Below are 26,336 nucleotides of genomic sequence, written 5' to 3' on the forward strand. Positions count from 1 at the left end.
AAAAAGAATATATATATTCCTTTCATGCAAATTAAACATTCCCCAAGATAGAGTAAATGGTATGCTGCAAACGAAATCCGAGTAAAAACAAGAGTTGAAATAATATAAGACATATTCTTTGATTTTTTTTAAATATTAGAAAAAATTTAGAAATTAACCAATATATCCTGAATAATTAATAAATCAAACTATGATTAAAATAAATAGTATGTAAAGTGTGGTGTATGCTTTGTCACTCAGTCCTGTCCAACTCTTTGCAACCCCATGGACAGTAGCATATCATATCAGGCTCCTCTGTTCATGGGATTTCCCAGGCAAGAATGCCCTCCTCCAGGGCATCTTCCCAACTCAGGGATTAAACCTAGATCTCATGTACAGAAAGCAGATTCTTTACTGTCTGAGCCAGCAAGAAAGCCCATGAATACTGGAGTAAAGTATGGTACCAACACAGGAACAGTCTTAAACAGAAGTAAAATTCTAGAAATAAACCAAACATTTGCAGGCAAGAAACTTGTGACTATGGTATCAAGACCACTGTTGAGGAAACAATTTTCTTTCTAAAAAATACTACTGTTAGGACAAGCAGCAATTAATTAAGTTGAAACCTTACTTCATATCATACAAAAATAAATTAATTAAAAATGATCAGGAAGCTAAAAGTAGGAGAGAAAACCTTTTATGGATTTAGCCTTGAAAGAAATAATAAAGATAAATCTTTGTGACTTGCATGGTATTAAGCATGCTGGACAAACAAATGAAGAAAAATAATACATGGGAATTTACTACTAAAAACTTTTGTGCCTCAAAGAGGCACATGTTCTATTAAACATGAAAAAATAACCCAGATAATGAGAAAACCTCAGCAATTCAACTAGATACAGAAATAACACTGAAACTTAATTTTAAGGAGCAAAGAATTTAAACAGATTTAAACAACAAACAAAAAGATTTTCAAATATTACTAGTTATGAGGGTAATGAAAACCAAAACTAAAGTGAGAAACCATTTTATACCCATTAGGATGGTGGAATTTAGAAAAGACAGAACAAGTACTGGCAAGAATAAGAAAATGAGTTCTTCCTACACTGACTATCAGAATGTAATATAGTATAATAACTCTAAGTCAAGTCAACATATCATCAAAAAGTTAAAAGCACAGCTAATTCAATTCTGAGGTATATTTCCAAAAAGAATGAAAATATGTCTTCAAACAAAGAAATGGATATGAATGGTCACAGCAGTATGATTCATTATAACCTAGGAGGAAAGATAGCAGATGGCCATCAACAGATAATGGAATAAAGAAAATGAACATTGATAAACTGTAAGTTATAGTCCTAAAAAGGAATGAAATACTAACAACATGTGCAACCACAGAGATAAACCTTGAAAACATCTATTTTTAAAAGTCATTCCAGACTAGACAAACATATAGAATACAAAGTAAATGAACAATTTCTTTGGACAGGGATCATGGGGTTTGGGAGAGAGAATAAATGGTCTTATTTTTGTATGCTAAAAATATTTTAAACATTCTAAAATTCATTGTGGTAAAGGATACATGAACTTTGTCAATATACTAAAAATCATTAAACTGTACCATTCACATGGGTGTTTTATAGTAAATGAATCCTACTTCTTTAATACTATTACCAAAAATAGAGTAATAGTGAATCTAAATAAACTTATGCAAATGTTTTCAGATTAAATAAACCTTTTAACTGTGTCTTTTTACTCCAAGTACTTCCTAAAAGCCAGGAACACTTTTACTTACACTTAGGATCAACATATGAGTTTTCAAAGTCTTTGGGTAATCTAAAATTTCCCTTCCAGGCAACAAAACATTATTTATAACTAATCCCTATAATAATTATATGATATTATAGGTTATAACCCATTACAAGACATATTTGCTTTGTGACACAGAATAATGACACATATTGCTGAGAAGCAATCTACCTGCTATCAGTGTCACACTGGAAAGTACACATGCATTCAAACATTAATCTGCTAACTAGTTTGACTTTATTGTGTAAGATAACATAGTGGGTACTTCATTCTTAAACATAATTCTCACTTAGACTTTCTAAAATGGATGGCTTTAATTCTGCTCAGAGATCTAATCATAGACAAACTATACCAACAAATGATTCTTAGTTTTCACAGCCTAATGCAGCAATCTTCAGAATCACCACCATCAACCCTTCAAGTATTTCCAGTTACAAACTTAAAAAGTTTTTTTTTAAGCTTGATACTTTAAATTTTGTTTATTAAAGTATCATGTAGAATGTCTTTTTAATTAGTCAGAAATGTACTAAGAACACTACCTTCACACAAAACAGCTGGCACAAAATAATACCTTTCTCTCTTACCACATTTCCTACTTAACATTAGTATAGTTAATGATTTGCCCCAAAATAAGAAAACAAAATTGGCATTCAAATGTATACAAACCTTCCAGTAGTCAGATTGCAAACTGTAGTATCTCTGATATGCAGATAATGCTGAAAAAGGAAAAATAATTAGTCAAATTACATCCTATTCAAAAATTCATAACACAGATATTAATATTTTAATATAAACTGCCCATCAGTCCTGCCTCTCAGCAAAACAGGGACTATTAAAAACAGTAAATCTTTAAGGTTTATGCCCTACCAACTTAATCATCTACGGAAATAAATTATAATAGAAAAAATTATCTACAGGAGATCAGGTATATAAACAATTATCAAACAAGATCCTTGCACTTAAATGTAAAAATCTACTTTTTAAAGCTCCACCTCTTTTAAAAAAATTATGTACATATTCATTTATTTATTGCTGTGCTGGCTCTTCATTTCTGCATAGGCTTTTCTCTTAGTTTCAAAGGCAGGGGCCACTCTCTAGTTGCTGTATGTGGGTTTCTCATTCCAGTGGCTTCTCTTGCTGTGGAGTACGGGCTATAGAGCTCATGGGCTTCATTAGGTGCAGTTCCCAGGCTGCAGTGCACAGGCTCAACAGTTGTGGCACATGGCCTTAACTGCCCCAAGGCATGTGAGATCTGTCCAGATCAGCAATTGAAACTGTGTGCCTTGCACTGGCACGGTATTCTTTATCACTGAGTCACCAAGGAAGCCCAAACAAATGTAAAATCTTGACAATTTAATTCACTTGATTTCCTTCATTAGTCAAGTCTCATAGAAAGTTTCTAAGACTGTTTTTACATATATAATGAATTTTCTCAAAATGCATCACTTTTCAGAAAAATAAAACCACAGCTCTAACAAACTCTTGTTTCTGGTGCTTCCCTTCAAAGAATCAACATTATCTTGAGCTACTAGCTTCAATTTCATTCCAAGATGGCTATTCCCATGCTCTCTAAATCATCTGAAGGCATTAAAAGGCTGGAATGACATAAAAAAAGGCTCTTGTCTGCCTAAAAAGGGGCTTATATAAGGTAAAAAGGTCAATATGAAGTCACATAAGCATATTAGAGTTAGTGGGATAATTTTTAAAAACTAAAAACAGGAAACCGCATATTACTCCAGGGAAATAAAAATGTCTTTGATTCATTTGTTAAAGTTCCAAAGGGAGAATGTTTAGAATAAAATACAAGTAGGAAAGAAAACTGCCTTAAAGTCAAAGTAAAATGAGAATATCGAAGTAACAAAAGGAAGAACAGATTTTATATGGGTACGGTACCACTGAGAATTTCATATTTTGGACAAACATTTTTATGAATTTCAGATATCTTCCTTCCAGTCTCATAAACATTACTGAGTACCCTTTCATGAAAATAACTACACAGAGTTAAGGGGAAAAAAGTTTAATGAGGGAAACTTGCTTTTAGAAATATTATCATAAAGTTACAATAATTGGAATTTCAAAATAACCAAATGTATGTTTAAAAGACAAGAGTATTTATGACAATCTTCTCATACACCACACTCCCATTTTAAGTCTCAAGAACAAAATGACTTAAAATGTTTGTTTTTACAACAAGAATTTAAAAGACTAAAGCTAACATAGGGTACGAGAGCAGTCATTAACTGAGAAAAATTACCCTAGAAACAAGGGTCAGGCTACAAAAGTTCACTGTAGTATGCCTGAAATCTGAAACATCCCTGGGCTCCTAGACAGAGGAGTAGCCCCACAACAATGTGCCACACAACACTGTGAGACTTATAGGGGCCCAATCAGATTCCCATAATGTCTGTCTGAGAAAAATCTCCACAAGCTTCTGAGAAAATAATGGAAAAAAGAACAATTTTTAAAAACTTTTTTCTTTGTATTGGGGTATAGCTGATTTACAAAATGATGTGTTCCTTTCAGGTGAACAGTGAAGGGACTCACCATCATACACAGGTTTCCATTCTCCCCCAATCTCTCCTTCCATTCAGGCTGTATATGATATTGAGCAGACTTACCTGTGCTGTACAGCAGGTCCTTGCTGGTTCTCGATTCTAAACACAGCAGTGTGTCCATGTCCATCCCAAACTCCCTGACTATCCCTTCCCCCATCCTTTCCCCCGGGGAACAATAAGGTTATTACAGAGTATTGAGCAGAGTTCCCTGTGCTGGACAGCAGGTCCTTGTTGGTTCTCCATGTTAAATGCAGCAGTGTGTCCATGTCCATCGCAGATTCCCTAACTATCCCTTCCCTCATCCTTCCACCTGGTAACAATAAGGTTATCAGAGTATTGAGCAGAGTTCAATGTGCAGAGTTAATTCTCTGTGCTGTATCATAGGTCCTTGCTAATTATGAAAAAGAAACAACTTTTTAAATAGCCAAGAGCATTCTGTCCTTCTTAACAACTGGGAAATTTAAAGTAGATATTCAACCCCAGACCACTCCAATCATCCTATCTATTCTAGAGAGAAAAAAAACAACCAAGAAATTTTTATGTAGTTCACTTTACAAAGGCATAGACTAACTAAAAAGACTGAGACTGAGGACACTTTCCTCTATGCCAACGTCCTGTACACCATTAGTGAAGGCCTATTAACAGAGCTTCTTTATACCTGGAATACCAAGGTCAGATATCAAAAAAAAATTACAAGTCACACACAATTCACATGAAAGAGGAAGAGAAGGAAGCAGAGAGAGAAGGAGCAGAAAGAGGAACAGCAAACATCAGAACCAGGTGTAACAATGATGCTGAAATGACCAGATCAGGGAATTTAAAGTGACTACGACTAATACATGAAGAATATCTAAACAATATATAAAAAGTGGACAGTAGACTAGAATGCTGAAACAATGTAAGTAGAGAACAGGAAGGACAACACTTTCAAGCAGAAATGTAAAAGATCAGAAACATTGTAAAAAAAGATTACGAGACGAGTAGGTGGTTGTATACTGCTGAAGAATGAATATCTGACATAGAGGACATATCAAAAAACAAAAAAAAGGGAACACTGAGGAGAAAAAAAGAAAAAAATTCACAGGGTTGTGGGACAATTAGAAAAGGTATAACTGTGTTACTAACAAAAGATAAAGAAATATGATACTATCAAATGATAAAGAGAGCATAGAAATTATTTGGAACAATGAATGAGAATTTCCCCAAAATTAATATAAGGCAATAAGCCATATATCCAGGAAGCATAAAGAATATCAAGCATGTAAAATGTCCACATCAAAAAACTACACTGAGGTATACTATTTTCAAACTGCAGAAAATTAAAGCTTTAAGATAAAAAAATATGGATAAGAAGGCTGATGTATCTTTTGTTCTGATCTTTTACTGTAATAACAGTATCTGTATTGACTGATGTTTTGAGAGGGGAAAGAGTAGCAACAGGAATGATGACAACAGAAACACTTTGGAAAAGGTAATTCAAACTTACCTTCAGTCACCAAAGACAATTACTGATATACATAAAGAAAAGGGAAAGTCAAGAGAACAAGATGCTTCAGAAACTGTTGATGAGGTTTTCGATGACATTAGAAAGATTTATGACAGAGAAAGTTAACTCTAATACTGAAGGGATCCTTTAAATCATAGTGCTCTGATAACTGATATCACAACCCCTTTTAAGGCAATTTTAATCTTTTATGATTACATCTCAACTGATGGCTGACAAGTATTGCGTGAGGTCCAGGTCAGCCTTGCTTTCCTGGTGACTCAGATGGTAAAGAACCCACCTGCCCAAAAGAGACACAGATGTACAGAACAGACTTTGGGACTCAGTGGGAGTGGGATGATTTGAGAGAGTAGCACTAAAACACATATATTACCATATGTGAAATAGAAGACCAGTGCAACTTTGATGCATGAAGCAGGGCACTCAAAGCTGGTGCTCTGAGACAACCCAAAGGGATGGGGTAGTGAGGGAGGTGGGAGAGAGGGTTCAGGATGCGGCGACCCATGTGCACCCATGGCAGATTCATGTTGATGTATGCCAAAACCACCACAATACTGTAAAGTAATTAGCCTCCAATTAAAATTAATTAATTAAAAAAAAAAGAACCCACCTGCCATGCAGAAGATGCAGGTTCAGTCCCTAAGTTGGGAAGATCCCCTAAAGGAGAACATGGCATCCCTCTCCAGTATCATGGGATCATAAAGAGTTGGTGATGACTGACAGACTAACACTTTTACATTTCCTTTTTTCAAGTATGTAGTAAAACAAATCAAATTTTTAATCTTTTTTTTTCGGGGGCGGGGGATGTCACAGGAGTAGACAGTGAATTTAAGTCTAACTTCATGTTAGTTATGGTGTTCATAAAACAAAGAAGGTACTAGGCACTTCTTGCTTTTATTCAAAAAGAATATTCCTTTTATACTACATACATTCTGTAAGCAAAACTTTTTAGTATATGTGGGAGAAATATCAATAACCTCAGATATACAGATGACACCACCCTCTGGCAGAAAGTGAAGAGGAACTAAAAAACCTCTTGATGAAAGTGAAAGTGGACAGTGAAAAAGTTGGCTTAAAGCTCAACATTCAGAAAACGAAGATCATGGCATCCGGTCGATCATTTCATGGGAAATGGGCAAACAGTGGAAACAGTGTCAGACTTTATTTTTCTGGGCTCCAAAATCACTGCAGATGGTGACTGCAGCCATTAAATTAAAAGACACTTACTCCTTGGAAGGAAAGTTATGACCAACATAGATAGCATATTCAAAAGCAGAGACATTACATTGCCAACAAAGGTCTGTCTAGTTAAGGCTATGGTTTTTCCTGTGGTCATGTATGGATGTGAGAGTTGGACTGTGAAGAAGGCTGAGCGCCGAAGAATTGATGTTTTTGAACTGTTGTGTTGGAGAAGACTCCTGAGAGTCCCTTGGACTGCAAGGAGATCCAACCAGTCCATTCTGAAGGAGATCAGCCCTGGGATTTCTTTGGAAGGAATGATGCTAAAGCTGAAACTTCAATACTTTGGCCATCTCATGCGAAGAGCTGACTCATCGGAGACTCTGATGCTGGGAGGGATTGGGGGCAAGAGGAGAGGGGGACGACAGAGGATGAGATGGCTGGATGGCATCACTGACTCGATGGACGTGAGTCTCAGTGAACTCCGGGAGTTGGTGTTGGACAGGGAGGCCTGGCGTGCTGCGATTCATGGGGTCACAAAGAGTCGGAAATGACTGAGCGACTGACCTGATCTGATCTGATCTGATATCCCTTTAGTATCTACAACATGTTTGGATTAGGAATTCCTTATATCTGTTCTCCTACAAGTTTGTGAATTTGTGGGAAAATTACACAGGAACTTCCTGTGTAGTCAGTTCTTACACTGCACTTGGTAAACATGAATTTCTACAACTGTTTCAGTATTTATAACTGACCATTTCCTACAGAAAAGTATGAAAACTTAGCATCTGTTTTACCACAAAGTGGTGTGACACAGTAGTCTTTGCTTCTAGGAATTAGTATGGGAGCTCTGTGGTTCACAGCCTGGCAGAACTGTCACCCTTATCCTGACATAAATTTATTTAAAAGTTGATTATCCAATATTTTCCAGATTATATCATATTACATGGGGTTGGCCAAAAAAGTTTCTCTGGTTAAGTAAAAACAAAAAATCCATTTCTCAGGTTTACAAAGAACTTTATAGAACAATGTGTTCACTGTTTTGTTCCACTATCTTCAATCTTTCAGGCAACTTCAAAATTCCATCTTCCTAAAACTTTTTATCTTCTTGATCAAGGGACTGTTTCAGGGGCTTTTTTCATACCAAAGGGAATTCAAATTTTCTTCATTAAGAGAAATTTGTAAAAACAGAAATAAGTGGAAATCTGAATGTACAATGTCTGATGAACATGGTGGATGAATCAGAACTTTCCAGGCAAGCTGTGTTTCTGTCTGGTCATCCAACAACCATGCAGTCTTCCTGCAATCCTGATGGAAGATAATGCATTCTGTTGACTAATTCTGGATCCTTTTCATCAAGTGCTGCTTTCAGTTGATCTGACTGGGAACACCACTTGTTGGGATTAATCATTTGATTTTCCAGAAGAGGTTCATAATAAAGGACTCTTCCAATTTCATCATATACACAACATCATTTTTACCAGAAGACCAACATTTGGTGTGATTGATCATGGTTCAGGTTTTTGTGATGTTTCAGTACAAAATTACAGGTGGAAATACAGTCAAGAGGGTTTTTTCACTTAACTTATGTGGAACTCAAACATGAAAGCAATTCACGTAAGCAAGCCTGTGCCAATGATTTTCAACAGTTGATTATGATACACTGAGTATGTTGGCTATTTCCTGTGGGGTATAATGCTGATTGTTCTCAACTAATGTCTTGGATTTGACCACTAGCAACTTCAACTGGTCTACCCAAATGTAAAGAATGGTCCAATAAGAAATCTCCAGTAAGAAACATCAAAAAACACTTTTGAGAAGTTTGATTATTAATAGCATCTTCCCCACACATTGCATGAATCTTTTGTGTTTCAGTTTCACTTTCTTCTTTCCTAAAATTATAAAGTGCTGGGAGCTGGTGAGGCATTCCACTCGTGACAAAGGTCATGAGGAAGGAGGCTCAGCATACGCAAAGGCGAGATCGAGCCTCAGGAGTCCCCCTGGATATTCTCGAGCATCTACCCCCAAAAAACCAGAGTCTGCCTACTTTATTGCTTTGTGCTCTCACCTCTGACTTTACTGGGGGCTGTCCCCTACCACCATCTCGCTCTCTCTGACAAAGAGTTAACTTACAGCTCCAATTAATAAAGTTCCTGGGCAACTAGGAGTGTTTAAATCCAAACCCCTCAGATGGCTCTCTAACTCACCTGACAAGTTTACCTGGACTCCTACAGCTATGTATACGATTGTTTACAGTCTCCCAGCCTCGAGAGGCACGGGAAGCTAAAGATATTCAAATAGCTTAGAGCCTGTCAGAGAGTTAGAAACTGTCAGAATAAAACTAGTAAAAGATTTCATTGATGAGCCAATGCTTTTTGCCAAGTTTTCACATCCCCTGAATTGTATCCTTGAATATGTATTAATTAATATAGTTGGTATGTAGAAAAAATAAGTAGTGGCCTTGGTGTTAGTAACTTTAGACCCTTAAGGTAATAAATTCTTTCCTTTGCTGTAAACCCATTACACATCTGCCCTACAGGAATGCAATTTTATCTTCGGAAGATGGTGCCAAACCTTAAAATAATTACTCTTAGAGAAAATAAGTCTTTGTTGATCAGTCCTTGTCAAGAGTCATAAAATGTTAATAGGCCTTCTGGCCAGAAGATGATGTAAATCACCTAAACCATTTGTATACAATAAATTTGCAGGAAAGAGACACTGGTTTTTGACAAGGATCAAAGACTGCTGACTTTGCATCCCCTATTATCCTCTATGTGTAACTTAGGGTATAAAAACCCCTGTTGAAAATAAAGCTACGGGCCTTGCTCACCAAAGCTTGGTCTCCCCATGTCATTCTTCCCCTCAGCTTCCAGCTGACTCTCCATCTGGAGCGCGGATATCCTCTGCGACCATTTATTTGCCTGGGCTTCTAAGACCCACTTGAGAAGGTGTCTAAGGTGGGGCACCTTCCGCTATTAGAGAGGGCACCTGCGGCCTCCGTGGTCAGAGCTAACCTGGTGTCACGGGTTATATTGATTTTCCGCATAAACCAAGCTACTCAGCTTCTTTTCTCCACTGAATTTTCCTACTGAGCTATCCTTATTCTATTATTCTTTATATCTTTGATAAATAAATAAATACATAGGTCGCCTAAGCCATCTCTCCTTCGAATACCCTGGATCAGCCGGGGCTGGACCCCGGCAATAAAGCATAATATGCCGAATGTGTTATTTTTTTCCTTCCATCTTCAATAAAATGGCTACACAAAAACTCACCAATTTTTGTGTATTTTTTTTCAATGCAAGCTGATATGACAGCTGTCCAGTACAATCCAATAAAGTGGTTTCAAATAAAGTTAAAGACAGTAAGTGCAGATAGATCCTATCCTATGGAAAACACTAAACAAACCTCTGTTTAACCAAATACATAGTTAATGATTCATAGACTATGAATACATAATCAATGATCGGTTTTACCAATGATTAACCTGATCTTAACAAAATTTCTAGCAGTGAAACTTTGAAATGCATGTATTCAGATTTATGGTAAAATTTTTCAGTTACCATTATTAGTAAAACTTCAGTTTTTCTGTTTGTTTATATTCATACTAAGCATAAGTTTAATACAAAGCAGAAGATGTGAGAGTTGGACCATAAAGAATGCTGACTGCCAAAGAATTGATGCTTTTGAAACTGTGGTGCTGGAAAAGACTCTTGAGAGTCCCCTGGACAGCAAGGAGATCCAATCAGTCCATCCTAAAGGAAATCAACTGTGAATATTTATTGAAAGGAAAAAAAAAAATTTATTGAAAGGACTAATGCTGAAGCTGAAGCTCTAATACTCTGGCCACATGATGCCAAGAGTTGACTCACTGGAAAAGACCCTGATGCTGGGAAAAATAGAGGGAAGGAGGAAAATGGGACAACAGAGGACAAGACGGTTGAATATTGTTATCAGTGACTCAGCGGACATAGGTTTGAGCACACTTAGGAAGATAGTGTAGAACAGAAAATTGTGGTGTGCCGCAGTTCACGGGGTTGCAAAGAGTCGGATACTACTTGGGAACTGAACAACAAAAATATAATAGAAACCTAACAGTTTAATTTGCTATATTTAATTTCCTTGAATATTTTTTTCATAGCTGCTTAAGAAGATTTAAAAAATCATTGCACCTTGATCAGAAAAATAATAAATGTATCTTCTTTTAAAACTATACGAAGAACTCTTAAAACTCAGCCATGGCAAGAACATCTGACTAAAAATGGACCACAGAGTTTAACGTTTCACCAAAGAAAATATACTGACAACAAATAAATCATATGAAAAGATGGATCACATAACATGTCATCAGGGAAAGACAAATTAAAACTATACACTTATTTAGAAAAATCAACATCAAAAATACTGACAGTACCATATACTAATGAGGATATAGAACAACAGGATTGTCACTCATTCCTAGAGAATGTAACATGATAAAACCAAAAAACAAACAATTGATTAGTTTCTTACATAACTTACACATACTCTTATCATATGATTCAACAACCATACTTTTTATGTAAAGCGGTTAAAAACTTTATGTTGCCTTAAAAACCAGCCTAAGTTCTGATTTTAAATTTTAAATATCCTCCTTCAGGAGAGAAAAGGCTGACAATCTCTTTCCCCAAGTCAACAGTATGTTGCGAAGCTTTATTACAATCAAGTGCAAATGATAGCTCAGGCTAATGTGCTCTACAAGCTCACATTCATGGCATATGGAAGAATAGACAGAAGAGAAAAACACTGGCCTCCAATCGCTTTTAGCAACATCATACTCAGAGGCAGACCATGTCAGAAGAGGTGAGGTACCTAACAGCTGCTAGTAAATCAGAGATCATTCCAAGACAAGAAGGTCACTATCCCACACTCCAGTCCTGGAAAACTAATGCAGAGGTTCTCAGCTATAGTCCCTAAGTATTAGTCCCTTTTCCATTTTATATGGAAAAGACATTAGAGAAGTTGAAGATTAATAGTATTGTTAAAAACTTTGGAGAATGGAGACTATAATAATTAGGTAATTAAGAAGATGGAGGTTGGTAGTTCTCAGAAAGCAAATATCTAACCTATAAACTGACCATAAATTTAATTCAGAGAACTAGGAAAATATACACACATGAAAGAACATCCAAAAGTATAAACAATCCTGGAAGATCACCAAAAGAAAAAAAAGAAACCCACAAAAACCCCACAAAAAAACAAAACAAAACTGCATGTCCAAAGAGCACAGTGTGGGACTAAAACAGGAATTCATCTAATCAGACAAGACCAACAGACAAAGTCATAGTTAAAAAACAAAACATACAACCATAAGCCAACAAACAGTCAATATTAATATTTGAATGCCAAGAAATACAGGCAGACATGCTATAAACATAATAAAAACATTAGTAAAACAAACACTTAAGGGAACACTATTAAAACCAGAAGACTTTATTAGCAAAGAATGCACCCTCTGAGAAACAATGAGATTGCACACAACAAGAAATATAACAGTACTGAAAATTCCATTAATAAATAAAAACAAGCAAACAAAAAGCTGTATGGGAGGGTGGTATGGTTGGGGAAAGTTATAGAAAGGCAATACATCATAGTTGGTATAAAATATATCTAACGTGTACAGATTTCCATGGGAAACTCTCTCTCATAAAACGGAAGACAAAATAAAGTGAAAATCCAAAATCAAAAAATGGAAACTATCATGGAGAGATACTGGAGTGACAAAGGATTTCAAAACAGATAATATCCAAAATAAGAAGGAAATCATCATTTCAAAGGGAAAAAAATTAAGAACACAATGTCTGATCATTAATTTTGCGAGGAAAAAATTCTGAAAAATGAAGAAAATTTTAGTATCAAAAAACAACATGAGGGAGAGAAACGCACTGCAACAGCAGATCTGAACTGACAAAAGTAAAAAAGGCATAATAAGAAATGATGTCATAAAAATGATGAAGAAAAGAAAGAAAAATAAGTAGAGCATAAAAGAAATGTGGCACACTATTAAGTACACAAGTATGCATGCCCAACTGCAGGAGGGGGCCCATCTCATCATCCGAAGTGGCGGTTTATTATCAAGACTTACTGGAGACCAGCTCCTGTGTCTGCTGAGGGAGCAGATCGGCACTCAAGAGTGACCCCCAGCTTTGGGGAGGCAGCTCTGGGAGCTTAGATCTACACCTTCTCCCTAGGAGAAACCCCTCCTGAAATGTTCTCCAGGTCTGCCCATGAAGGCTGGTCAAGCCAGTCTCCCACAGGACCAGGATCATGCACCAGCACACGTATGCCCTTGGATATGTATGCAGAGCTGTCATGCTTGGACGTTGTCTGGTTCTGCAGTCAAGAGTGTCCTGAGCAGGAGCCTGCTTTTGTAGATAGCTTTGTGGGTTCAGTGGCTTTGCAAGTGGTGCAAGTAGTAAAGAATCTGCCTGCCAATGCAGGAAAGGTAAGAGACGTGAGCTCAATCCCTGAGTTGCAAAGATCCTCTGGAGAAGGAAATGTTAATCCGTTCTGGTATTCTTGCCTGGAGAGTACCGTGGACAGAGGACCTGGGTGGGATACATTTCATGGGTAGCAAAAAGTGAGACAGGACTAAAGTGACTTAGCAGCAGCAGAATGCATATATACATACAATTTAAGAAGAAAAGAACAGACAAAAGCATAAAACCCTGAGGAATAATACTGCAGTGTGTTTAGTGTATTCTCTTTACTTCATATAGCCTAGATTTAGAACAGAAGGCAGCAACATGGGAAGGCCAACAGGCAGGGAGGAACACACACACACAAATACACACATCCACTCATGAAGTAGCTGAGTTATGTTCAACCCTTTGTGGACTTAAACAGTCCATGAACTGTTAGGCCTCCAGGCTCCTCTGTCCATGGGATTTCCCAGGAAAGAATACTGCAGAAGGTTGCCATTTCCTCCTCCAGGGGATCTTGCCAATGCAGGGACTGAATTCAGGTCTCCTGCATTGCAGGTGGATTCTTTACCACTTGTACCACTTGATAAGCACTCTCAAAGAACATTCTCCCCAAAATAAAGGACTAAGACAAAAAGGAAAACGGCAAGACAGAAAACATTTAAATAAAAACTGCTGAACTGCAGTGAAACTCCAAAGAAAAAGTATTACCTTAAATAAATAACTCTAACAGAAACAGTGAAAAGTACAGACTTCTAGAACAGGATGGATGAATCCCAAGTTGGAATCAAGACTTCAGGGAGAAATATCAGTAACCTCACCTATGCAGACAATACTAGTCTAATGGCAGAAAGCAAAGAAAAGCAAAACAGCCTCCTAATGAGGGTGAAAAAATAAGTGTGAAAACGCTGGCTTGAAACTCAACATTAAAAAAACTAAGATCACGGTCCCATTACTTCATGACAAGTACAAGGGGAAAAAGTGTAAGCAAGACAGATTATATTTTCTTGGGCTAGAAAATCACATAGGATAGTGATAGCAGCCAAGAAACTAAAAGACGCTTGCTCCTTGGAATAACAGCTATGACAAATCTAGACAGCATATTAAACAGCAGAGACGTCACCCTGCCAACAGAGGTCCATCTAGTCAAAGCTACAGTTTTTCCAGTAGTCATGTACAGATGTCACAACTGGACCACAAAGAAGACTGAGCACTGAAAAATTGATGTCTTTGAACTGTGGTGCTGGAAAAGACTCTGTAGAGTCCCTTGCAAAGCAAACAGATCAAACTAGTCCATCCTGAAAGAAATCAACCCTGAATATTCACTGTAAGGACTGATGCTCAAACTGAAGCACCAATATACTTTGGCCACCTTATGTGCAGAACTGACTTGTTGGGAAAAATTCTGACGCTGGCAAAGACTGAGGGCAGGAAAAGGGGGCAGCGGAGAACGACATGTTAGATAGCATCACCTATCTAACCATTAATCATCATGAATTTGAACAAACTCCAGGAGATACTGAAGGACAGGGAAGCCTGGTGTGAGGCAGTACATGGGGTCACAAAGAGTCGGTGGACACTACTTAGCAACAGCACAACAAAATGTAAAGTCAAAACTGATACACAATTACCAAAGTAAAGAACTCACTTGATGTCTTCAGAGGTACAATACAAGTATAATTAAGAATCACTCAACTAATGCACAGAACATGAGAAATTACTGAATAAAAACAACGAGAAAAAAAGAAAAAACAGAGGAAAAAAAAAAAGACATAAAAATCTAAAAACCCTTAAGGACTTACAGTAAGTAACAAGAATATAAAATCTGTGATCTACAACCTGAAAGGAATGGAGATACAGCTGAAACAAACAAAAAAATGTTTGAAACTTCTATAAATTTGTCAACAGACATATCAACAAATTAAAGGAAGTGAGTAAACCAAACGAGATACACAAAAAAATAAAAATGAAACATTACTCTCAAGTCCCATCATAAAACACATATGAAACAATGATCTTCAAACATGCCAGCGAAAAAGTACATCTACTAAATTGGAAAAGCAAGCTTCCCTGGTGGTCCAATGGTTAAGATTCCTCATTTCCACAGCAAAGGTAGGAGGTTTCATCCCTGGTCAGGGAACTAAGATCCTGCATGGCACACACCACAACCAAAAAAAAAAAATCAAAAAGAAATGATTTCCCATGAAAAAAGAAAACAAATGATTTCCCATTTGAAATTATAGACAGAACAGGCATAAAACACTTTACATTTTGAAAGAAAAGAACTGCTAACCCAGAATGGTGAAGAGGATAACCAACTAACTTAGGATGCTATATGGATGACCAACAAGGATGTGCTGTACAGCAAGACAGAACTCTGCCCAACGTCAAGTGGCAGCCTGGATGGGGTGGGGGCGGAGTTTGGGGGAGAATGGATATACGTATATGCATGGCTGAGTCCCTTCGCTGCCCACCTGAAACTATTACAACATTGTTAACTGGCTATATTCCAATACAAAAGAAAAAAATGTACAAAGGACTTAAAAAGATATTTTGGTAAATATAAAGAAAAGGACGATATCCATGAGAAGATGTTTACATTTAGTCATCAAAGAAATCCAATATTAAAACCATGAAACAGCACTTTGCATCTAGTATGATGGCTACGGTAACAGGGTGGAAAGAGTATTGGTGAAGGCATGCAAAAACTTTAATAACCTTTACCTACTGTTGGTGAGACAATACAATGTTGCAACCACTGTAAAAAACAATTTGGTGAAATCGCAAAGAAATAATACAAAGAAATAAAACACAATCACTAGATGACCCAGCAATTCTACTCCAAGGTATAAATCAAACAGGATTAACATCAGAGATTCAAACAGACATCTGTACACCAGCGTTCACAATATACTCACAGTTAAAAAAGTAGAAACAAACCAATTATCCACCCACCTGAATAGCTAAACCAAAACAGCTACATGCCTACAGTGGAATATTATTAACTCAGAAGGAATAAAGTACCAGTTCATGGGGCAACATGAATTATCCTTGAAAACATACAGTTGAGTGAAAGAAAGCAATCATGAAAAGTCACATATAGATTTGTTGTTCAAGTTGGCCAAGTCGTGTCCAACTCTTAGCAACCCCATGGGCTACAGCACATCAAGCTCCTTTGTCCTCTACCATCGCTAAGGGCTTGCTCAAACTCATGTCCATTGAGTCAGTGATGCCATCCAGCCATCTCATCCTCTGTCATCCCCTTCTCCTGCCCAAGTCTTGCCCTGCATTAGGGTCTTTCCTAATGAGACACCTCTTCACATAAGGTAGTCAAAGTATTAGAGCTTCAGCTTCAGCATCAGTCCTTCTGATAAATATTCAGGACTGATATCCTTTAGGACTCACTGGTTTGAGCTCCTTGTAGTCCAAGGGACTCTCAAGAGCCTTCTCCAACACCACAGTTCAAAAGCATCAATTCTTCTACTGTGCATAGCATTTGAGAGTGACAACATACAGACTTGATATATTTCTTTCCCAATATTCCAACCAGTCTTTTGTTACACATCCAGTTCTGTTGCTTCTTGTCTTCCATACAAGTTTCTCAGGAGACAGGTAAGGTGATCCGGTATTTCATCTAAGAATTTCCCACAGTTTCTTGTGATTCACACAGTTGAATGATTTAGCATAGTCAGTGAAGCAGAAGTAGAAGTTTCTCTGGAACTCCCTTGTTTCTCTTTGATCCAAGGAGAGCTGCAATTTGATCTTTGTTTTCTCTACCTTTTCTAAACCCAGCATGTATATGTGGATGTTTTGGTTCACATACTGCTGGGCCTAGCTTGAAGGATTTTGAGCATTACCTGGCTAGCATGTTAAATGAGGACAACTGTACTGTAATTTGTTGGAGAAGGGCATGGCAACCCACTACAGTATTCCTGCCTGGAGAATCCCATGAACAAAGGAGCCTGGTGGGCTACAGCCCAGTGGGCTCCAGCCCACAGGGTTGCAAAGAGTTGGACATGACTGAAGGGACTCAGCATGCACTGTAGTTTGAACATTCTTTGGCACTGTCCTTCTTTGGGACCAGAATGAAAACTGACCTTTTAGTGAAGTAGAGACTTAATTTTGGGGCTTCCAGTTGGTGACACTGGTAAACAACCCTCCTGCCAATGCAGGAAACATAAAAGATGAGGGTTTGATCCCTAGGTTAGGAAGTTCCCCTGGAAGAAGAAATGGCAACCAACTCCACTATTCTTACCTAGAAAATCCCATAGAGAAGCCTGGAAGCTACAGTCCATACGGTTGCAAGGAGGTGGACACAACTGAAACAACTTAGTCTATACATGGGTTTAATTAATGAAACAACAGAATATGCTACCCCAAGATATGTCTATTGGCATAAGGATTAATTTTACATGATTATTTTTTAGAAACAGCACACAAGCCAAAAAAAAAAAAAAAGCTGTGAAAATACTAGAAGCTGAAAGTTACACTTTCAGTAAACAGATAAAATCTACTTCCATCTATTAACTGATCTGAGGTTGCAAATGCACACTCCAACTACCACTCTGATACTGCTTGGATGGAGTGAGGGGAGAAGGGAAAATGCAGGGAATTTTTAGGGAAGAAATTATAAAGGGTCCTAGAGAAAAAAAGATGGTAAACAGATGTTCACAAAAAACCAAAAATTTTAAAACGTATAGAAATCATATCCTGTATGTCAAATTCCATTTGTGCCAGTTTTATGCAATCTCACAACAAATATTCAAGGAAGATGATGAGCCAAGTGGTCTGAAGAGATGAATCCTTGAGGATTCCTAACTTGACTCTCACAGCTCAGTTTGACAAGTATGAGACCCTGAAGCTGGACCTTCCTCCTTGTTTAGTCATTAAGTGTTTGACCGTGAACTTGTGGAGTCTGGCCTGCCAGGCTTCTCATTCCATTGGAATTTCCAGGGAAGAATACTGGAGTGGGCTGTCACTTCTCCAGGGAATCTTTCTGACCCGGGGTTCAAACTTGCATTTCTTCCGTCTCCTACTCTGGCAGGTAGATTTCTTACACTAGCATCACTCATGATGTAGTCTATATCTGAGAGTTATTCAGTTTGCTCAGTTCCTTTGATGTAACATGAGAAACACATGTTTAAAAACTGTTTATTCTTCTGCTCTTATTCTGTCTTTTACTGAGAGATCAGAAGTAGGAACTCAGACAGATAAAAGGGAAAATATTTTTCCTCTCTGCATTTGACAAAAACCATAGCATACAATTAAAATTTGTGGCAAAAAAAAAAAAAAAATTGTGGCTAAATCACTGATTAAACAAATTAATTTTATGCTACAAGACCTTCTAGAAGTAGCACCAAAAGAGATGCCCTTTTCATCACATGGGACTGGAATGCATTAAGTAGGAAGCAAGAGATACCTGGAGTAACAGGCCAAGTTTGGCCTTGGAGTAAAAAATGAAGCAGAGCAGAGGCTAACAGAATTTTGCCAAGAGAACGCACTAGTCATAGCAAACACCCTCTTCCAACAATACGAGAGAAGACTCTACATATGGACATCACCATATGATCAACACTGAAATCAGACTGATTATATTCTTTGCAGCCAAACATGGAGAACCTCTACACAGTCAGCAAAAACAAGATCGGGAGCTGACTGGGGCTAAGATCATGAACTCCTTATTGCCAAACTCAGACTTAAATTGAAGAAAGCAGGGATAACCACTATGCCATTCAGGTATGACATAAATCAAATCCCTTATGATTATACAGTAGAAGTGACAAATAGATTTAAGGGATTAGATATGATAGAGTACTTAAAGATCTATGGATGGAGGTTCCTGACATTATACAGGAGGAAATGATAAAGACCATCCCCAAGAAAAGGAAATGTAAAAGGCAAAATGGTTGTCTGAGGAGGACTTACAAATAGCTGAGAAAAGAAGAGAAACTAAAAGCAAAGGAGAAAAAGAAAGATATACCCATCTGAATGCAGAGTTTCAAAGAACAGCAAGGAGAGATAAGAAAGCCTTATACAGTGATCAAGGCAAAGAAATAGAGGAAAACAATAAACTGGGAAAGACTAGAGATCTCTTTAAGAAAATCAGAGAAACTAAGGGAACATTTCATGTAAAGATAGGCACAAGGAAGGACAGAAATGGTAAGGACCTAAAAGAATCAGAAGATATTAAGAAGAGGTGGCAAGAATACACAGAAGATCTATACCAAAAAGATCTTTATACCCAGATAACCACGATGGTGTGATCATTCACCTAGACCCAGACATCCTGGAATGTGAAGTCAGGTGGGCCTTAGGAAGCATCACTATGAACAAAGATAGTGGAGGTGATGGAATACCAGTTGAGCTATTTCAAATCCTGAAAGATGATGCTGTAAAAGTGCTTCACTAAATATACCAGCAAATTTGGAAAACTCAGCAGTGGCCACAGGACTGGAAAAGGTCAGTTTACATTCCAATCCCAAAGAAAAGCAATGCCAAAGAATGCTCAAACTACCACACAATTGCACTCATCTCACACACAAGCCAAGAAATGCTCGAAATTCTCCAAGCCAGGCTTCAACAGTTCTCAACAGAACTCCAAGCCAGTTCTTCAACTGGGAACTTCCAGCTTTTCAAGCTGGATTTAGAAAAGGCAGAGGAACCAGGGATCAAACTGCCAACTTCCACTGGATCACTGAAAAAGCAAGAGAGTTCCAGGAAAACATCTACTTCTGCTTTATTGACTATGCCAAAGCCTTTGACTGTGTGGATCACAGAAAACTGTGAAAAATTCTGAAAGAGATGGGGATACCAGACCACCTGACCTGTCTCCTAAGAAATCTGTATGCAAGTCAGAAAGCAAAAGTTAGAACCAGGCATGGATGGAACAATGGACTGGTTGGAAACTGGGAAAGGAGTAGGTCAAGAATGTATATTGTCACCCTGCTTACTTAACTTTTACGCAGAGTACATCATGCGAAATTCATAGCTGGATGAAGCATAAGCTAGAATCAAGATTGCTGGGAGAAATGTCAATAACCTTAAGTATACAGATGACACCCTCCTTATGGCAGAAAGCGAAGAACTAAAGAGCCTCTAATGAAAAGAGGAGAGTGAAAGAGGAGTGAAAAAGCTGGCTTAAACTCAACATTCAAAAAACTAAGATGATGGCATCCAGTCCCATTACTTCATGGCAAATAGATGGGGAAACAATGGAAACAGTGACAGGCTTTATTTTCTTGGGTTCCAAAATCACTGCAAATGGTGACTGAAGCAATGAAATTAAAAGGCACTTGTTCCTTAGAAGAAAAGTTTTAAAAAACGTAGACAGCATATTAAAAAGTAGAGACATTAGGCTGCCAACAAAGGTCTGTCTAGTCAAAGCTATGATTTTTCCAGTAGCCATGTATGGATGTGAGAGCTAGACTTTATTATAAAGAATGCTGAGTGCCAAAGAACTGATACTTTTGAACTGTGGTGGTGGAGAGGACTATTGAGATTCCCTTAGACTGCAAGAAGATCCAACCAGTCCATCCTAAAGGAGATAAGTCCTAAATAATCATTGGAAGGACTGATGTTAAAGGTGAAACTCCAATACTTTGGCCACGTGATGGGAAGAACTAACTCACTGGAAAAGACCCTGAGGCTGGGAAAGATTGAGGGGAGGAGGAGAAAGAGACTACAGAGGATGAGATGGTTGGATGGCATCACTGACTTGATGGACATGCATTTGAGCAAGATCCAGAAGATAGTGATGGACAGGGAAGCCTGGCGTGCTCAAGTCTGTGGGGTTGCACAGAGTCAGACGTGACTGAGCAACTGAACTGAACTGAAAGCATTGATATATCATACCACTAACAACTTACTTTAGCCAATTGTTATTTCCACTAAACACATTTGCTGACAATCATAAAAGGTCTATCTACTCTATATATCAAGCTGTTTACAACTGTCAAAAGGTTAACATACCCTTGCTTAAGACAGTTCTTATTTGGTACAGGCATTTGCTGTTGTTGCTTTTATGAACGGCAAAGCATTTTTCAAGGTGTTTTAAACTTACTAAGTAAATAACTGTCTTGAGCAACAGGGAAGTATGCATACACCTTAGAAGATGGCACTCATCTTAAATATAAAAGATTCCCTCAGGTTATTTATCTTCACCTATTTCTGAGAAGAAAAATATTATAAATCAGTGAAAATCATGTTTTACTTAAGGTGTTGTGAGCTAAATATGCAACTTACCAAAACAGTAAACAAAGGATGTTGCTGTCATCAAGTCATCACATTATAGCTGCCTTGATGCTGAGCCCTGAGAGAACTTTGGATAAGGCAGGATTTAACCAGTCAACAGATGGTTATTAACTAGTCAACTACTGTGGCCACTCCTCTCCCCACAGGGCACCCTGAAGGGATTAATGATGACAAGCACTGTAACTAGCCCCAGATAGTGGAAGGGCATATGAAAAGTGCATATGATTTCAATGAGCCCAGACTTTGCATCTTTCCAAACAGAAAAATACTGAATTCTTTGAGATTTTTGGATTTCTTTAATTAACAGTAATCATTTTGGTCAAAAAACACATAAAAAGATGATCATCACTGATGAGCATTTCACAGAAATGTAATCAAAACTGCAGTGAGATACCACCTCACATCAGTCACAGTGGCCATCATCAAAAGTTTACAAACAATAAATGATGGAGAGGATGTAAAGAAAAGGGAACCCTTCTACACTGTTAGTGGGAATGTAAGATAGTGCAGCCACTATATAAAACAGTATGGTGTTTCCCTAGAAAAACAGAGTCATCATATGATCCAGCAATACCAATCCTAGGCATATATATTCAGAAGACAAAAACTACAAGCCAAAAATACACATGTATCACAATGTTCAATGCAACACTATTTACAATAGCCAGGATATGGAAGCACCCTAACTGTCCACTGACAGATAAATGGATAAAGATGTGGTGCGTATATACATATATATGTGGAATGGAATATGCATGGACCGAGAGACCATCATACTGAACAAAATAAACCAGAAAGAGAAACTAATATCATACCATTAATCTTTTGATACTCTGAATACCTGGTCTTTGTTGTAAAAATTTCTATATAACCAGGCCCTGCCTTATCTCTGTGGAACAATCCCTCAGAGGTATCTGAGGTGATGTGTCCTGAGCCTAAGTCCTCAGTTTTGTTCACCAAATAAAACACAACTCTACACTTTCAGGTTGTACCTTTTTTTCAGTCCCAGTCAGAACTTAAGATTATCATTCTCCTGCACTGAAGGCAGATTCTTTACCAGCTTAGACACAAAGGAAACCCAAGAAAACTGGAGAGGGTTTTATCCTTTATCCAAGGATAAGGGATCTATTATTTCTATACAATGTCATGGATAATGTCAGGTTTTCTAATATTTTCTAACTTAAGTAGAAAACTTTAAAACTTAAGAGCAAAAATGAGAAATGCTATTTTTGTTTGTAAAATAATAAATATATTTCGTGTAAGGTCTGTTTGTGATAGAGAGCTCCAAAAATACTTGGAAAGCCCTGAGTGAAGTGTTTTTATTTTTCTTAAGTACTCCCTTTGGTTCACTTAATGCTAAAGAGAGGACTTATAAGGAAACCCTAGCAATTCTCAGTATGATTCTAGGTAGGGAGGAGAAAGGATGCACAATAAGCGCTACAATAAATTCCTGAAAAGTGAGATTTGATTATTTCAACCCAATTCCTTAGGGACAGAAGTTCCTGAGCTTAGAAAACTTTCAGATCTCATCTCTGTACCTCTTCCTTTTTCATTTGTATCCTTTACAACATTCCTTATAATAAATTAATGTTTCCCTGAGCTTGTGAGTCATTCTAAAAATTAATCAAACTCAAGAAGGGGGTTTGGGAAACTGCCTTACACCTGGATGATCAGGAAGATACATGACAACCTAAACAACTCACTTCTAAAGAGGGCAGTCTTAGGGAACTAAATCTTTTTCCTTGTGGGATCTAAGCTATTTCTAAGTAAACACTGTCAAAATTTGAGTAAAATTTATAGGACAATACTGAGAACTGGAAAATTATTTGATGGTTTGAAAGCACTTCAGGGTAACTCTTTCATAAAGTTTCCCATTTGCATATATAGATGAAAATATCAAACAGCATCTTTTTCTAACATGATGAGGTTTTAAACATCACATTTTCACAAGGGCAAGGAAAGCAGCAAAGCACATGTATGTTATGGGTTTTGCAGAGTGATCAAATTCATTTAATGTTTATATGAAATTACATAAAATCTTGACATTTCCATTCACTCCACTTTTTTTTCTCAGTGCTTGTTTTGTTTATGAGCTTGCATGTGTGCAAGCTGAGTCACTTTAGTCTTGTCTAACTCCTTGCAACCCTATGAACTGCAGCCTACCAAGCTACTCTGTCCACAGGACTGTCCAGGCAAAAATACAGGAGTGGACAGCCATTTCTTTCTCCAGGGGGTCAAGGTTTGATTCCCTACCCAGGGATCAAACTTGCATCTCTCTCTCACATCTAGATGTGCATTGGCAAGCAGGTTGTTTACCACTAGCACCACCTGGGAAGCCCCTTTATGAGCTTAGAAGAAACTAAAATATAGTTTTAAGTACACTGATAAAAAGTAAAAACAATTCCATTTTTCTATGTTGCAATGAAGCAGAAATTGTAAAAATGATTACCTTTTGGATAATCTTCCAATAAGAGGTTGAAGTGACCTAACTGACAAAAGAATTCAGATTCCACTTTTCCTTCAGCTTTTAAGATTAGAGATTCATAGCAGCAAACAGCCTAGAAAAAAAAATTATATAAGTAAGTATTAAGAAAAAAGCAAAATCCTAATTGCATGCTTTCTGAGAGAACAGATATATACTTTGTGAGAGTACTCAAGAAATCAAACAGTGCTATTTCCATCAAGACTCAGAATTCAAATTTTCCAGAAATTAGAAGAAAGTGGGACTTTCCTGATGGTCCCAGTTGTTAAAAATCTACCTGCCAATTCTCAGATATGGGATTCAATCACTAGTAGGGAAACTAAGATTCCACATGCTATGGAGCAACTAACACCATGCCCTGCAACTACTGAGTTTGTGTGCCATAACTAGAGAGAAGCACATGCTTCTCAAAAAAAGCTCCTGCATGCCACAGCTAAGACCCAATGCAGCCAAATAAATAAATAATAAATAAATATTGTAGAAAAAGAAATTAGAAGAAATAGCTTTCTAATTACTTAGCAGAGCCATCACTTATGATTCAAGTTTTGATTATGATTCAAAGCTGTCCCCTATGAAAAAAAGGTGAATAAGACCTGCCAAATAAGATAATTTAGAAGTTCCTTTAATGACTGTTAGTTTCCTATCTAAATTATAACTTCAATCCTTGTTCACATAACTGAACTACACTCAAATAAACACAAGCAGAAAGAACTTTACTGAAATTTCAGGAGTCATTAACTACATTTGAAATGTGGCAAGTCCAAATTGAGATGTCCTATAACTGTAAACTGTACAACAGATTACAAAGACTGCATACAAAAGACTGATACATTTACTAACAATCTTATGTTGACCATTAAATATATTATTCAATTTCATGTTCCTCTTTACTAGTTAATACAGTTATCAAATTTAAAAATCGTATGAGGAATTAAAATTCTGTGCTTTACGATACGGGATGCTTGGGGCTAGTGCACTGGGATGACCCAGAGGGATGGTATGGGGAGGGAGGAGGGAGGTGGGTTCAGGATGGGGAACACATGTATACCTGTGGCGGATTCATTTTGATATTTGGCAAAACTAATACAATTATGAAAAATTAAAAAAAAAATTCTGTGCTTTACTACACTTCTATTGGATAAAGCTGTTCAACAATAGCTACTATCTCAGCTATTTTTGCAAAGAAATGTTACATTTTAGAGCACCATACATGACTTAGTGTAGTTTTTCAGACAAATACATCATATATTTTCTTACTAATGCTTCTCAAGTATTTCAAACATACTAACTCAAATATTATCTCACCCCTTACCACAGACATCTCTCGTGCTTTTATTAGAGAAAAAGATAACTTAAATAATCTCTTAAAAAAAAAAACTTTCAGAAGTCTGCAGACAGAAGAAATTAAGATTTTATTAAAATATCAGAAAGAACAGTATTCTGGAATATCTGCAGAAAGAACAATATTCTGCAGAGTTGTCACGAATTGTGGGAAGATTTATTCATATATTAAGATACGGGGAATGCGGAGGGAGTTCCATAATGATCCAGAGGTTAGGTTTCCACACTTTCACTGCCATTACTCAGGGCCAATCCCTGGTTGGGAATTAAACAGTCTGACCTATGACTATCAAACACACATACTACATCTGCTTTATTTAAAGATAGAAATAAATAACTCCCTTCCTCCACTGTTCATGGTAACACTCTCAAGACAAAATTCCCTCATTATATGTTAATTTACATAAATTTTAGGCCAAACTATGTATAAACCAGAATGACTACCCTTCATCTTCTTTTTTCCTTTTTCTTTTTGGCCATACCACTTGGCTTTCAGGACCTCAAATCACTAAAAACAATTAAAAATCTGAATCTTGTCTTAGGTTCCTATAAATCACTACGAAGTGAAATCAATATAAAGTGAAAATAAAAAATTACAAGCCTCTGTCAACTTAAAAAATTGTCAAAACCTAGAATATGAGAGTTCCATGTTAGGGCGAGGAGTCTCAGGTTAAACAGAAGTTTGCAACAAGGGGCAGGTAATCTGAACATCAAAAGATTATTCAGTTAAGAAAAATCAGCTGTCTCAAGTTAAGGAATTTACTCTTTTCTATGTA

At 37.2% G+C, this 26,336-nt stretch overlaps 1 protein-coding gene across 1 annotated transcript in view; it reads right to left on the reverse strand.

Moving 5' to 3' along the window:
- The window catches only part of LOC132344466 (lysine-specific demethylase 6A), a 185,414-nt gene that overhangs the window by 133,962 nt on the left and 25,116 nt on the right, over positions 1-26,336 (reverse strand). Inside the window, exons 3-4 of the mRNA XM_059884061.1 lie at positions 24,187-24,295; positions 2,455-2,504 (exon numbers count right to left, since the gene is read on the reverse strand). Coding sequence (XP_059740044.1) covers positions 2,455-2,504; positions 24,187-24,295 — 159 coding nt within the window. The remainder of the gene's footprint in view (positions 1-2,454; positions 2,505-24,186; positions 24,296-26,336) is intronic.

Source organism: Bos taurus, chromosome Y, assembly GCF_002263795.3.
Source record: "Bos taurus isolate L1 Dominette 01449 registration number 42190680 breed Hereford chromosome Y, ARS-UCD2.0, whole genome shotgun sequence".
NCBI classification, from domain to species: Eukaryota; Metazoa; Chordata; class Mammalia; order Artiodactyla; family Bovidae; genus Bos; species Bos taurus.